Source organism: Lissotriton vulgaris, chromosome 6 (assembly GCF_964263255.1).
Source record: "Lissotriton vulgaris chromosome 6, aLisVul1.2, whole genome shotgun sequence".
Taxonomy (NCBI): Eukaryota; Metazoa; Chordata; class Amphibia; order Caudata; family Salamandridae; genus Lissotriton; species Lissotriton vulgaris.
This window is the reverse complement of record NC_141694.1, coordinates 1,750,782,534-1,750,797,971: the sequence shown is the minus strand read 5'-3', so window position 1 is coordinate 1,750,797,971 and position 15,438 is coordinate 1,750,782,534. Positions and strand designations below refer to the sequence as shown.

At 44.0% G+C, this 15,438-nt stretch overlaps 1 protein-coding gene across 1 annotated transcript in view; it reads right to left on the bottom strand.

Annotated features, from left to right (window-relative positions):
* Positions 1 to 15,438, bottom strand: part of LOC147709413 (xanthine dehydrogenase/oxidase-like) — a 1,362,843-nt gene that overhangs the window by 709,392 nt on the left and 638,013 nt on the right. The window contains exon 20 of the mRNA XM_086927983.1: positions 12,359 to 12,483. Coding sequence (XP_086784109.1) covers positions 12,359 to 12,483 — 125 coding nt within the window. The remainder of the gene's footprint in view (positions 1 to 12,358; positions 12,484 to 15,438) is intronic.

The window sequence follows — 15,438 nt, the reverse complement described above, 5'->3', positions numbered from 1 at the left end:
ACTAGATATGTGCTTCCCTCCTCCAGCATGTTGAGTATTCACCTTTTCACTTGAAGAAGTTCAGGATACAGTAAGGAGAGTACCAGAGACAAAACCTTGACATTTTGGCTGCCTCTGTTTAGTGGATAAGAACCATATCCCTGTGACTGTAGAAAAGACCCTCAGCCCTACTGAGAAAGAGGTAGTCTACCCTGCATGCTTAGATCCTACCTTGCACTACCAGTGCTTGAAGTGCCATTTTCCCATACTGCTATAAGGAACATAGTGCTGCTGATTTGGACTGAGGCTGGACACAATGCTCTACTACCCGGCACAACCTGAAGATACAAAAACCCTTTTAATGAAGTTTCAACAGTAGGACTGGGGCCGAAGTATAACCATGTGAGTAGAATATCATTTGGTGTCCTGTTAGTGTTGTGAGTTCCTGCACCTGGTGGACAAAGATGCCTTATCTGCTTCATATGCAAGCCAGAGACTGAAATGTGACTACTAGTGGCACCCCGTGTGGCCTGTCACCACTGCAAGCAATCCTAGTCAGAGCTTTAACTATAACTGACACCCCAAAAGAGATGGCCAGGAGCTGTAGTAAAAGACAATGCTTCTTTGGCACACTTAGTAGCTTAGCCTGGTTTTACCAAAGCTGCTCTTTGCAACCACTGCCAACCTACAAACTGCCTCTAAGCGATATGAGCACCCAAGAGGCATATACCATTGGAAGTCTGCCTCAACATCAGCAGGCCCTCATTTGCCGCTGCTTGAAAGAGCACTGCCATCTGCAATTCACCACAGTAAGCATCCTTCCTCACTAAGACCTTGAACTTCTCTGGGAGACCATGAACACCAGAAGTAGATTATCAAGTAGTAAGATATGCACTACACATATGCTTAGCTGTTTCAGGTTATGAGTAACTGTGATTGTAACCCTGAATTTCCACCAACAGATTCATCCCCCTGCTGAACACCAAGTTCTCATAGCTTAAAAATAACGCAAAGTTACTATGCACATTGATTAATAATAAAATAAGTATTTTTGTTGAAAAAGAAAAACTAAACAGCATCATACTGTTTGTACAGTATATTTGTCTACCCAGACCACCTTTCAATAGTAAGCCTTGATTGTTTCACCTCACAAGCCACTGATAATCAAAGCTCAAAGATGAAGAACTTTGCAGTACAATTAGCAATATTATCAGATTCCTGAATTTTCAGGGCCAGTGGCAGATACTTGTCACAAGGGGTGCCTGAATTCTCGTGAGCACCACAGACCTCAGAAAACTGGCCTGACAACTACTACTCCGTAGCATGCTTTGTATGTTTTGGGCACATGTTACATGTGCGTCAGCTTTACACTGCTCGCGTGTCTGGTGAGCAGGACGCTTTGTGTTTCAGGATCGCCCTTCATCCTGCGTGGGCTCTGTGACCTGGACTCTCGCCCTGAGAGCTTGCTGCTGTTTTGGACTCTACCCCTCGCCGGACCCGCTGTGCGGGTCCCGCTTCGTGTGCGAGGACTGCTGGGCTCCATAGGACTCTGGTTTTGGAGCTGGTGTGGAGCGAAGGGGAAGAGCTGCAGGGCTGCGAGCGACTGCAGGGACTCCAACTACCAGGAGTCCCTGCCTGGCCAATAGTGCACACCTGGCCCGCTCTCCCTGCAAGCTCCGCCGCCAGCGAACGGACCTTTAAAAACCCTACATGCTTCCTGCTCTGGTGGGACGCTTTGTGTTTCAGGATCGCCCTTCATCCTGCGTGGGCTCCGTGACCTGGACTCTCGCCCTGAGAGCTTGCTGCTGTTTTGGACTCTACCCCTCGCCGGACCCGCTGCGCGGGTCCCGCTTCGTGTGCGAGGACTGCTGGGCTCCATAGGACTCTGGTTTTGGAGCTGGTGTGGAGCGAAGGGGAAGAGCTGCAGGGCTGCGAGCGACTGCAGGGACTCCAACTACCAGGAGTCCCTGCCTGGCCAATAGTGCACACCTGGCCCGCTCTCCCTGCAAGCCCCGCCCCCAGCGCGTCACCCTCTCTATAACTTTGACATCGTCTACCGCTGCGCGGGAGCACCCGGGGCGAAGCCCGGGCAAAGGGCGGGCCGTCTAAGGCCGTCCAAGGACATATAAGGACGGGCCGGGCCCTTCCTCTTTCGTGTCGGACTCAAGGACTTGGAGTATGTTATTGTAATTAGAGATCTTATTTAGGTATTCAATCCACCTTCTTTATGAAAGTTCACTGTTTGATTTGCCTGAACTGTTTCACTTTGGAAACTGTCTATATACTGTAACCCCACATGATGTCCTTGGGATCAGGGAAGGGTAGGCAGGTAACGGTAAGGTCAAGTAGTGGCACAGCCAAAGGAACTTTAGATGATTTTATTTTACGGGCCACGGGGATACTGGATAAAGAAATTGCCCTCACAGAAAGGCGTTTGTCTTTAGACCTAGTTACGGGGAAACGTTCCTCTTTGGGAAAGATTGGCTCTGCAATCATTCCTGAAAAGAGCATAATTTCTGACCTGGAAGCCAGCCCTAACCTAGTAGTAATCCCAGATTCCCAATCAACATCTATGGATGGCGTAGTGGACTGTCCATTAGAAAATCATGTTCTCACGAATACTACTGGGGAAGGTACCCTGCACTGTAACTCGGCCGTATCAGGGTCGGTCCCCCCACAATCATATGTCCTGGACTCCGACCCGGTAGTTAACAAATCTGGTAAACGCAAGAGAGGGGGGGGTCATACTAAGGGAAGTAGAATTAAATTGGCCAAAACATCTGCTTCAAGGGTCTTCGCTAAACCACCCAGACAAAGGGGAACTTTGTCAGGGGAGTTCGGTCAGTGGATTCATTGTTGCCAAAATAATAAAAACGAGGAGCTCTTGGTTAATGTAGAGAAGCTGGTAAAAAGCCTTTTGACTCCCCTCATAGAAAGAACACAAATTATCAACCTAAAACTGGATCAACTAGAGCACTTAATATCAGCCAACACAGACTCGTTGGAGACTCTGGCTGTAAATAGTAAACCTTATGAGCCCGTGGAGAATCGTATTACAACAAAGAAGGGGGCCCAAAAAACCCAAAATCAAATTATACAAACACAGCCCACCATATCCATGGTCTCCAAGGGAACCCCCGTACAAACAGCCTCGACCAAACCCACATTGCCAGCTACTGCGGGCACTCAGTTAAAGACTGTCACAGCTATAGCATCAACATCAAGCTCAGCTGCCTCTGTTTCAGCGGTCACACCCGGAGGTAATCAAACTCCATTGAGTAGACCATCAGCCCCTGGTAAGACAGCCCCCCTAACTAAACCAATCTGTGTGAATATACCCCCTGACTCGGCCCCCTATATGGCAATTTTGACAGGTGTTCCGGTAGTTGCAACTAACAAATATGAAACAGGAGAGGATTTATTAAACAAGGTAAAATTTTGGCTTAATAACAATAGACCACTTCCACCAGCTGCGGCTACAAAAATATTAGGTGTGCGAAGGGTGCCCTGGGTCGGGCCAAGTAAGATGGACTTAGAGGGGTATTGTATCCTTATCAATTTTAGGGATACTTGGGTTAAGGATATGATTTGCAATAAAGCAAGGTTTGCCAGGATGGGAGATATCCAATGTATAGGCTTAGAATATTTTTACCCCAATTTGTATCATGTTCCCCCTAACTTCTGCCACCGTGAGTCAAGAGTTCGAGGCAACAGCCGATTTGGTTGGACACAGAGTAATGCTGCACCTCGTCCTCCCCGAAATCATCCTGGTCTGTGGTACCAGGATGATGGATGCCTTATGAGACCGCCAAGCATTAGCAATCCTATCCAAGTACCCTATAATCAACCAAAAATAAGATTTCAGGGAGAGGAATATTTAGGGTGGACGCAAAATAACATTCCCCTGAGAAACCGTTTTGACCCATTAATGGGAATGGAGGGTTTAGACTGACCACCAGCCAGGTATAAGGAAAATGCTTCACTTGTGTCACATCTGGCTATGGGGGGGAAATATGGGTGAAACGCAGAAGGATAATTCAGTGGTAGCTGCCGCTGACCGTGATGCTCAGTCTACTAGCCCTCTGAACATCGAGGACAATTGTAACCCAGGATGCGAGATTAAATCATCTTCGTCAGGGCAAGACTGGGTAACTCCAACAGAATTTATGGGGGGAAATTTAGGGGAATCTAGACTGCGCTTAATTTCATGGAATATCGCAGGTCTTGCGGGCAGACTGGAGTATGAAGCCTGGCTGGATTATGTGGGTAGCCAGGATATTCTGTGCCTACAGGAGACGTGGAGCCGGACGGCTCAGGACATTGAGGGTTTTCAATCTTTTAATGTTCTGGCGGTTCCCTCACCAGCTGGGAGGGCTAGGGGTGGGATAATGACAGCACTATCTATTAAACTGCAGAATTTGACAACTTCCAAGATAGTAGATACTCCCTGGTATCAGTTGCTCTTGTTGGAAAACCTGTTCCCTGAGCCTTTGTTGTTGATCAATTGGTACCACAATGTTTTTGATGGGAATGATGTATCGAAAATTCAGAGTTTGGAGGAAGCAATATGTAAGGCGCGTAGTGAACGACCTCTACTGTCTGTTATCTGGGTTGGTGACTTTAATTGTTCGATGTGTAGATTTGGTGGTTCAAATGTGTGTGGTTTAGAAGATCTAAACGAACAGCCTTCAATGCATTTTAAGCACACGCCCCAGGGAGACGCCTTAAATAATATCATTGTTTTAAATGATTTATGTATGGTGGAACCCTGGGTTGCCTCAACTTCACTACCAATACCAACCTTTCAGGGAACAAGAGGTGTGATGAGCACTATTGATTTTGTATTTATGTCTAGCAGTTTTCTCCAATATGTTAATAGGCTTGAGGTAGTAGCAAATGCTGCAAGTGACCATAACCCTTTAATGCTGTCTTTGTGTATCCCTGCAAGTAAAAAACTGCCGGTTTGGGAACACCCCATAAAATATAACAAGAATCAGGGCATCACACTGAAGTGGGGGAAAATAGATGCGGCTGGCCTAGAGGCAGAGATTCTTAACACCTGTAAAACCGAAATTGAATCGTGTTTACTCCCGGTATCTGATCCTGAAAAGGTCATTGAGAGTTTCGAAAAACTATGTGGGTATGTGGCTGAGCACCTTAGAAAACCAGCGGGGAGAGAAAGTCTAAAGGGTCAAAAGGGCTTTAGATGGTTCGATTCTGTGTGCGCCGCCTCACATAAATCCTTAAGAGTGGCCCTACAACAAAAACCAAGGAACAGAGAATTGATAAGAACAAGTAGAAGGGCCTATAAGGAGGCTATTGCAAAGAGGAAGCAGGACTTAAAAAACCATGCCTGGGAAGATCTAGAGAAGGCCTCTGAACTAAAAGATAAGCAGGCTCTTCTGGGAGGTATTAAACCGCCCCTTATTTAAGAGTGATGCCAAGGAAACCATAGTGATGCAGGTCACTAGTGAATCATGGGAATCCCATTATGGCAAAATTTGTCATCCAAAATCCCTACAAACTGTGGAAATACTGGATAATACAGGGGATTTGGTGATTCCATCTACAGCTTTGGCCCTTAGCTCTTCGCTTACATTGGAAGAGGTTGAGGAAGCTTTAAGGAAAGGCATATCATTAAAAGCCCCAGGCCCTGACGCTGTTCCTTTGGATTTTTTTAAACACAACATTGAGGTATGGGCTCCTCTGTTATTAAATGTGTTTAAGGCTGCTGTTGTTGGACGTATTCCTGTGTCCTGGAAGGAGGCAGTGGTGGTGCCGATTTTTAAGAAGGGCGATAGGTGTGATCCCCGATGCTACCGCCCTATATCCTTAATAGATGCATCATGTAAAATACTGGGAAGGGTTGTCTTGGCCAGACTAGAGACATGGGCAGATTCTGTTGGCCTAATTGTGAATTCCCAGTGCGGTTTCAGGAGAGGAAAGGGCACAGTTGAGCAGTGTCTGAATTTGGCACTAATTATTGGCAAGTACAAGAAGGCAAGGAAGTCCGCAATATACCTTGCCTTCATGGACTTGTCAAGTGCCTTTGACACTGTTTGCAGAAATAAGCTGTGGCAGATGATGAATGACATGGGCTTTGAGGAACCCCTGGTCACACTACTCCGTAGACTACATGCAGCCACAACCGTGTCCATAAGGTTTGGACCTGGAGGGGAAATGACAAATTCCATTCCATCAACCGAGGGGGTGCGTCAAGGATGCATTTTGGCACCTTTTCTGTTTTTAGTATACACAAACGGATTAGAAAAGTACTTGCTGGACCACTGTTGCGATTTCCCAAAAGTAAATGGTAAGAGCATTCCTATGCTCTCTTATGCAGATGATACTGTTTTAATGACTCTCAAAGGAAATAGTATGCAGGTGTGTCTAGACGCTTTTTATACCTTCATGCTGGACCTTGACCTGAAGGTTAATTTTACAAAATCCTTTATAATGGCCTGTGGTCCAAAAGGGTCGAAGATCAGGAAATTTGTAGTGAATAACCTTACCATTGAAAAGGTGGACAATTTTAATTACCTTGGAATTCTGTTTAATAATAAACTAAGTTGGGCCCGATTAATGAAGGCCCGAGCTCAGAGTGCCAGCCGGTCCATAGAGGGCCTCTTCCGTTTTTGCAGTAAGTTGGGCAAAAAACCCGTTGCACACCTCAGAACCCTCTATATATCAAAATGTTTATCTGTGGCCACTTACGGGGCTGGGGTAGGGGGGACTGAAAACCCCGCTGTAATACAGGTGATGGAAAATAAATTCCTAAAACGGGTTTTATCGATCCCATCTGGCTCGTCAAACAGTTTTTGCCACAGCAAAATGAGTATGACCAATGTGACTGATATTGTTCGTCTGTCGCCCCTATTATTGTGGGGAAAAATATGGTTATCCAACGAGCTCCAGCTCACCAAAGTAATTCTTCATGCCTGTATGACCCTAGACAATGCAAAGCAGATCCCTTGGTTGTCATATATCAGCAATATGTTGCACAAGATAGGTCTGGGTCATCTTTATAATGACCCGAAAAAAATTCAGGGAAACATAAAAGCCCAAATAAAAGCAAGTTATTGGAAATTTTTAAACACACCATGCTTGGGTGATGTAACTGTTCATGTCAAGTCTCAGCACCAGTTCTATTTAACTTTTACAACCAATATGCAATGGCGGTTTTATCTTACAAGGTTTAGGCTAGATATCCTTCATTTTTTTGTTTGCTTTTCCCAAACAAGGGGGATGGTGTGAGAGGCTGCCCCCTTGTCCTTGCAATAACAGAGTTAACCAAAGCACCATACACCTTGTCCTCTTCTGTTCTCTTTATCAGGAGCCAAGGATTAGATTTATTAAATCCATCCTGAAGGGGCGGCAGCCATGTACTTATAAAGAAGGTTACGACTATCTGTTATCGCTATCATCTGTTGAAGTTTGTTGTGCCATGTTAAACTTCATAAGAGTATCACTTCAGATTAGGAAACGCTACGGATAATTTAGCCATAGACCTGTATTCTGCCATGGGAATGTGTATATATGCTGTATGATATGTAATTAACATTGTGTGTAAAATTACTTGCTAATAGTAGGGGACAAAATGTGGGTCCCACTATTAATTGTTCTTATATCCTGATAAGTGACAAATGGTCATTTAAAAAATAACTTTCAATTACTTTTTTAAATGTATAACTATAGTGGTTCATTTTAAATTGTGTAACATGTTTTTTTAACTTTGTACTTTTATGATTCATTGTATGAATCGAATAAAGATTTTGAACCGAACCGTGAGCAGGACCTTCTATTGCTCTGCAGTGGCCTTACTTTTGCGCAACTATCCAACATTCTATTTTTCTGATGGACATAATCACCAATTATGTGTGTATCTCTGGTTTGAAGCATCCCCTGGCGCTCCACTCATTCATCTTCTGGCGTGCCAGAATTCCATAATTATCACAATTCTCTGGTCTCAAGAATTTCTTTTATTCATCATTATTCTCATTCGTTTCTTTTAAAGGCTTATATTCTATTGCTCTTCGTATAAACCGACATTTAGTTAGTCCAATGCATTTCGGGCTTTAATGCCCTTCATCGGGGACCAAAAGCTGAAAACAAGGTACATAAAGAACGTAATCAGTTCACTGAATTCATAGTGTCATCATAAGCATGCAACTCAAAAAAGAACAACATAGTGCAATGCAACTCTGTGGTGAAACGTAAAAAAAGCCCAAGTGACCGTGATGAAGTCAATAAAGATAGATAATCATGCCGGCCGGCACTCACGTTTAGTTGTTTAAACGGTAATGTAAGAGATGACGATTGTTATCCTGACCTTCTACTTTAGGAACTGTTAAAAACACGACAGAAAGAGAACGAAGAAAGAACCACCATTGTGTCTAAATACTCTACTGCTAGCTATAACTTTAAAAAAATCATCCGAAACCATTGGCACATCTTGAAAGCCGAACCGGATTTCAATCATGTTTTTGATCATCAACCAATCTTCGCATTCTCAAGGGGTAAAAATCTAGGTGAACTTTTTAAAACCAAAACTGACCCTTTGACTATTTTCCGTGGAACTCGACCCTGCTTACAATGCGGGAATTGCAACAACATCATTAGAGGCAACTGTCTAACTCACCCTATGAAAGGGCATAAAATCAAATTACGAGTGAATGCCACCTGTGACACAGCTAATGTGGTTTATATGCTGAAGTGTCCCTGCGGAAAAGTATACGTGGGCAAGACCACGCGCAAGATAAAAGTCAGACTTAACGAACACAAGTCTAACATCAGAACTCACAACACTAAATCCACTGTGGCAGTCCATTTTTCTGAAAAACCTCACAACATTTCACAACTTCAATTCCTGATTCTGGAGGTTATTCCTAAAGTAGAAGGTCGGGATAACAATCGTTATCTCTTACAGAGAGAAAACAGTTGGATTTACCTGCTTAATTCTCATAAGCCATTTGGTCTGAATGACCGTATAGAATTTATGTGCTACCTATGAATGATCCATTAGACTTTCTCATGTGTGCCTTGTCCCACTGCAGGACCACTGGTCCTAAACACATTCTGTTCATCACTAGCATCCAATTCATTATCATTGTCATATTGTTGTTTTTCATTTGTTTTTGTTGTTATCGCTATAATTGCAACTTTATAGAGATTCGGCGTCACCTTAACAGTTGTTTGCATATTGGCCCAGCTCCCGATCACATGATCGGACACTGGACCAATCACAACTCGCATTACCCAGGACATTGCTATGTTCCATCTTATCTGACAGCTCATTGGTTGTTCCATTTCATGTTCGAGTAAGACTAGAATTGTCGATCGTGTGGGAGACGCTGCGGCGTCCAAAAAGTAAGTTTTGTGTTACTCGATTTGTACTTATACGTGGAATTTTAAGAATGAACTTAGCGTGTTTTAATGCCGAAACTTTCTCTCACAGTCCATGCAAAACTTCGGAAACATTACTGTTTAAACAACTAAACGTGAGTGCCGGCCGGCATGATTATCTATCTTTATTGACTTCATCACGGTCACTTGGGCTTTTTTTACGTTTCACCACAGAGTTGCATTGCACTATGTTGTTCTTTTTTGAATTGCATGCTTATGATGACACTATGAATTCAGTGAACTCATTACGTTCTTTATGTACCTTGTTTTCAGCTTTTGGTCCCCGATGAAGGGCATTAAAGCCCGAAATGCATTGGACTAACTAAATGTCGGTTTATATGAAGAGCAATAGAATATAAGCCTTTAAAAGAAACAAATGAGAATAATGATGAATAAAAGAAATTTTTGAGACCAGAGAATTGTGATAATTACGGAATTCTGGCACGCCTGAAGATGAATGAGTGGAGCGCCAGGGGATGCTTCTAATGACTATTGGGAGCACAACTTGTGTATGCTTATTAAAGGTCGCCGACGACAAGCGACGCCACCCAGGCGGCACTCTCCACCCATGAGAGATACTTAAAACTTGCTAAAAAGAAACGCTGTGCACCTTCCACTATCTCTTGGACTATCTCTGGTTTGACACATCTGCCTGGGCACAACTATGGTAATTGATTTAACTCAATTATTTTCATTGATTAGGTTTTATGGTGGGTGTTGAAATGGGGGTCTCTAGTTGGCAATGGTTTGTACCTTTGTCCAAATAGGGACCCTTGCTTCTAATAAGGGTAAGGGGGACACACTCCTAAAATAACCTCTACTCACCCCCTTGGTAGCTTGGCACGAGTAGACAGGCTTATCTCAGAGGCAGTGTGTAAAGCATTTGTAAACACATACAGTAATATCACTTTGCAAACACTACAAATGGACACCACACCAGTTTAGAAAAATAAGTAATCATTATCTAAACTAAAACAAGACCAAATGACAAAAATCCACAATACAGTAAAATATGACTTTCAGATGGTAGAAATAGGTCAGTTCAAAGCACATTGCAGATGCAACACCTTTCACACAAAGAACCAGGAATGCGTCACGCAAACAAACAAAACAGGCTGCAGGGAAGATGATGCGTCAGTTCCTTACACACAGGGAAGGTTATGCATCAGTTCCTTGCTCTAGGGGAGGTGATGCATCAGTTCCTTACTGCTGCGCAGGGGAGGTGATGCGTCTGTTCCTTACAGGAGAGGAGGTGATGCATAGGTTTCTTACTGCGTGGGGAGGTGATGCAGCGGTTTCTTACTGCGTCCCCCAACGATGCGACAAACTTGGTGCCTCGATGCAATGTGACTTTCCGGGATGATGCGTGGATTCTTCCAGCTCCCAGTGGACAACAGTATCTAGAGTTCCAAAACAACAGCAGGTACCTCTTTGCAGGTCCGAACTCCCAGCCAGGAGGTTTAGGGTACCTGGCGGTGAAGTCTTTGTGTCCCTGAGACTTCTGAACAGGAGACAAGCTCAGGTTCAAGCCTTTGGAGATCTTCCTCAAGCAGGGGACACAGCAAACAGTAAAGTCCTTCCCTTCTTTCCTTGGCAGCAAGCAGCCACTGCAGGCCAACCCCAGACATCAAACTCACCTTCTCCGGCTCTTCTCTGTGGCAAAGGTTCCTCTTGATTCACAAAAGTGATCTAAAAGTAGGGGGTCTGGGCCCGTCTTTTATACACAAAAATCATTTGTTCTCTGAAGGCAGAGAGTGCCTGTACCCAGCCAAAATCGGTTCAGAGGGCACTTTGCAAGTGCACAACATCCTCCATTGTCAATGTGAGCCCTGGCTCCAGACGCACCACAGGAGAGCAGAGCCATCATTGTGGAAGGCAGGCACAGCCCTATTCAGGTGCAGGTGCTACTTCTCCCACCACTCCAAATGCAGACCAGGCCTATTCAGCCTAGTGCTTACTCACCACTGACTCTCTGGAGCCACTAAACCTCCCCAGCCAATGTCATATCAACAGCCAGACAGCCAATACACAAACCTAGCAGAGGCACACTAGATGGTTAAGCAAGAAAATATCTACTTTCTAAAAGTGGTATTTTAAAACACAGAACGTAAACATCATCCCCACTAAAAGATGCATTTTAACATTCTGAGTTCAGGCATACAAAACTTTATTTTCCTACCTTGTTCCCAGGGGTAGTTATGTTTAGAAGATGTAGAAACAAACTCCCAATTCTATCCTATGGAAACACTTAGCCTTGCAATAGTGAAAAACAAATTTGGGAGTAATTCACTATTAGGACATACCACACACACCAGGGAATATCCTACCTTTCACATACACTGCACCCTGCCCACAGGGGTACCTTGGGCCTACCTTAGGGATGAGTAATATGTAAGAAAAGGGAAGGTTAGGGACTGGCAAGTGTGTGTACTTGCCAAGTCAAAATTGCAGTACCAGACTGCACACAGGCTCTGCAATGGCATGCCAGACTTACAGTTACAAGCTGCTTCTGTGGGTGGCACAATCAGTTCTGCATGCCCACTAGCAGCATTTGGTTTACAGGCCCTAGGCACACATGGTGCACTGTGCTAGGGACTGGCTAGTAAATCAAACAGCCAATCATGGAAACACCAATCCTTAACAACAATTTACAAGGAGAGCATATGCACTTTAGCACTGATCAGAAGTGGTAAAGTGCCTAGAGTCATAAAACCAACAAAAACAGGTCAGAAACAGGAGGCCAAAAAAAGCAAAACGTCTAGGGATAAACCCGCTGAAAAAGCCAGGTCTAACAGTGGGGAATTTCTTAAGATCGGATATCCCTTCTTGAAGATGAATTTATTTTAACTTGCACAGCATATGGTTTCTAACTCCTTTCTGGCCATCTTATTCAAAAGATCACCAAGAAATGCCAGTGACTCTGAAAGATCTGTGTTAGATGTGAATCAGAGTATTGTGGTTTTAGGCGATACTTTACCTGCACAAGTTTTGGATCCTGGGTGGAAACATACAACTCCATCTCCCCATCTTCACCTTTGGGTACTGCGATGGCACACTGGGTTTCCATGTAGAAATGCTCCTGCCCTCCAATATGTATCTCCCCTAGGAAGGCAAAAAGAACAAATGTGATCAGCCGCTTGCTTGGAATTCCATCAGAACAGTCACTGGGTGGGCAACCAAAAAATTCTTAATGTCTTCTTGCATATATATTCTCTGGGTGGTCATGAACCTACTGCAGAACTATAGCTGCATGCGGGCCAAAGAGTCAAATAAGAATGGGATTCCAGAGAGACAGCACTAATGTCAGGAGTAGTTTCTCTTCCCTTAGACTGATAAAGCAAGAGATGAAGTGATGGTTAAACCTTCATGTTGCAAAGCTTTAAGGTTGAAAATAGGGGAGTGTACTGCTAGAATGTAATCCAAAATTAATTCTGAATAGTGCAGAGCCTGTGTGAGAATGGACCCGTTGCCATATAATTTAAACCATTGGTGGTATTTGAATTAACAAGCTGTGAAAGAGACCATTTTCAATATGATTCACATATTACATCATTCTGCAATTCCCATGTCATCCATCTACCTAACAAGTTTTGATTGTATTAGATTAGACTATAGATTATTTAGGCTCAACTGCACTTCATTTTAGCATCATTTTAATTTAGGTCTTAACTCTATAGCAGTTAATAATGCGATGATGAATCTCGCTGTCAGTCAACTTAAGGTATGTGGAGCAAACTTTGCACCATTGCAAAAAACATTAAAATCTATGTTGCGACATTGTATATACTTTGGTAATGGGCAATGGAGGTTACAGATTTTGAACCAGACAATATTATGAAAGTGCCTTTCATCATGCCAAATATTCAAGGAACTGATGGTCTATCCCTTTACAAACATTCATGTTAATATGTTTTTAACCTTACGGAAATATGGCTAAAGATGATGTTGCACTTGTTTTGCTGCTTATATAATAAGATAGGTAACTTTATAATGATAAGAAATTGGGTAGCTGGTTGACTGGGTGTAAGCACTAGTGAAGCAGCAACCAGATTCCTTGTCAGGGAAAAGAACTAGCAACCTCAAATTAACTTTTGCTCACCCCTTTGGTAGCTTGGCACAGAACAATCGTTTAACTTAGAGGTAATGTGCAACACATTAAATAGTGAAACAATAAATACACACCACAAAAGGAGGCCAAACAGATTTATAACAATAGAGGAATTTCAAATAAAAAAAAAAAAAAAAAAACACCTGTAATCTCATTAGTAGAACAAGAGATATTCAATTTGAAATATTTTAGTGAAAATAGCCCTAAAACACACAAACTGTGGATTTCAGACTGAAACAAAGTCACAAGTATTAGGCCGACCGCGATGTTGCTTGTGCTGGGTACAGGTACCCAGTCAGGCCCGCTGAACAAAATACCTTAAATCATAGGTTGCAGGGCATTGTGTGGATTTGCATAGAAGATGCGTAGCACAGCTGAAGCTTGCGTTGGTTCCAAGATTTTGGGATGCTGCAGTGCGAAGTCCTGTTGCTTCGACGTCGAGGATCCCATCGAATAGGCTTGCAGTATGAAGTCCAGAGTTAGGAATGCGGCATGCAGCTGATGATGCGTCGGTTCCGAGGGGATGTGAGGCTGCTATGTGGAGTTCATCATCATCATCGAGGCTGCTGTCGGTGAGAGATGCGGAGGCCAGCGCCGAGAATGCGGTGCGCAGTGGCGGTTCCAAAGATGATGTGGACTGTGGAAACAGTGCAAGTATTTATGATGGGCCCAATTCACGCAGCCGAGGCGATTTCTACCTGGGGATACACCTCTCAGCCGAGAAGATGCATTGGTTCTCCTCAGGGATGAGCTGCACAGCAGAGAAGATGTGTTGGTTCTGCTGGAAAGCACCTTCGGTCCACTCTCAAAGGTACAGAACTGGAATGGCACCACTTGGACGCGTACACTCGCAGATGGCAGAGTACAGGTGCAGGTGCAAGGTTGTTGGAAGCCTGTATATCCCTGAAGCTTCAGATCAGGAGGTCAGCAAACTAGCCCTTGGAGTCACTCTGGGTTCTAGGTTCAGGAGATGCAGGTCCAGTCCTTCTCAACCTGGCAAGAGGACAGCAGGTCAGCACAGTAATGCATCAATTCCTTTAAAGCAGGAGTTCAGCAAATGGGCAGTCCTCTCAGCAGCAAAGCAGTCCTTCCTGGCAGAGTATACACAGGCCCAGCAGTTTACTGAAGAGTTGGTGTCTGAGTCCCCCTTTTTTATACCTTGGTGCCCTGGTTCTAGAAGGTGGGAGAAGCTTCTAGACAGTGGTTCTGAAGTGCACCAATGCCCTGCCCTCCCTGCCTTAGCTTCAAGCTGGCTGACTTGACAATGCAGGGTCATTAGACCCTTTATGTGCAGACAGGGCATGGTATATTCAAGTGCAAGTGAGGCTTGGCCCAGCTCCTCCCTCCCATCCTGCCAGTGAAGGCCCTACTAGTCACACCTAAGCTTCCATTATGTGCGGCTGTCTAGGAGGAATAGATAAACCCATCTGCCAGCTACTCCCAGTCATGTAACCAGAGGCAGACTGCAGGCACAAATTGGCTAAGTCAAAAAAGCCACCTTTCTAAAAGTGGCATTTTCAGAATTGTAATTAAAATCTGACTTTACCATAATGTAGGAATTTAAATTAGGATTCCAGAGACACCAACCAGGAACCAGTTATCTCCTTCCATTTGGAAATGACACTTATAAAATGGTATGAGGCATCCCTAATGTTATCCTTTGGAGAGTATTACACTACCCAACATGTAAAACCTAACATGTCCTACTTTTTAAATACAATGCACTCTGCCCTCTGGACTGTCCAGGGCCTACCCAGGTTGAAAATGGCACTTTGTACTGAACACACAGGCTTTGCAATAGCGCACTTCAGACATGCTAAAGAGCTACTTAAGAAGGTCGCAATCAGGGCTGCAGTCCACGAGTAGCATTAAATTTGCAGACTCTGGGTATATGTAGTACCAATTTACTAGGGTCTTATAAGTAAATTAAATAAGCCAATTGGGCGTAA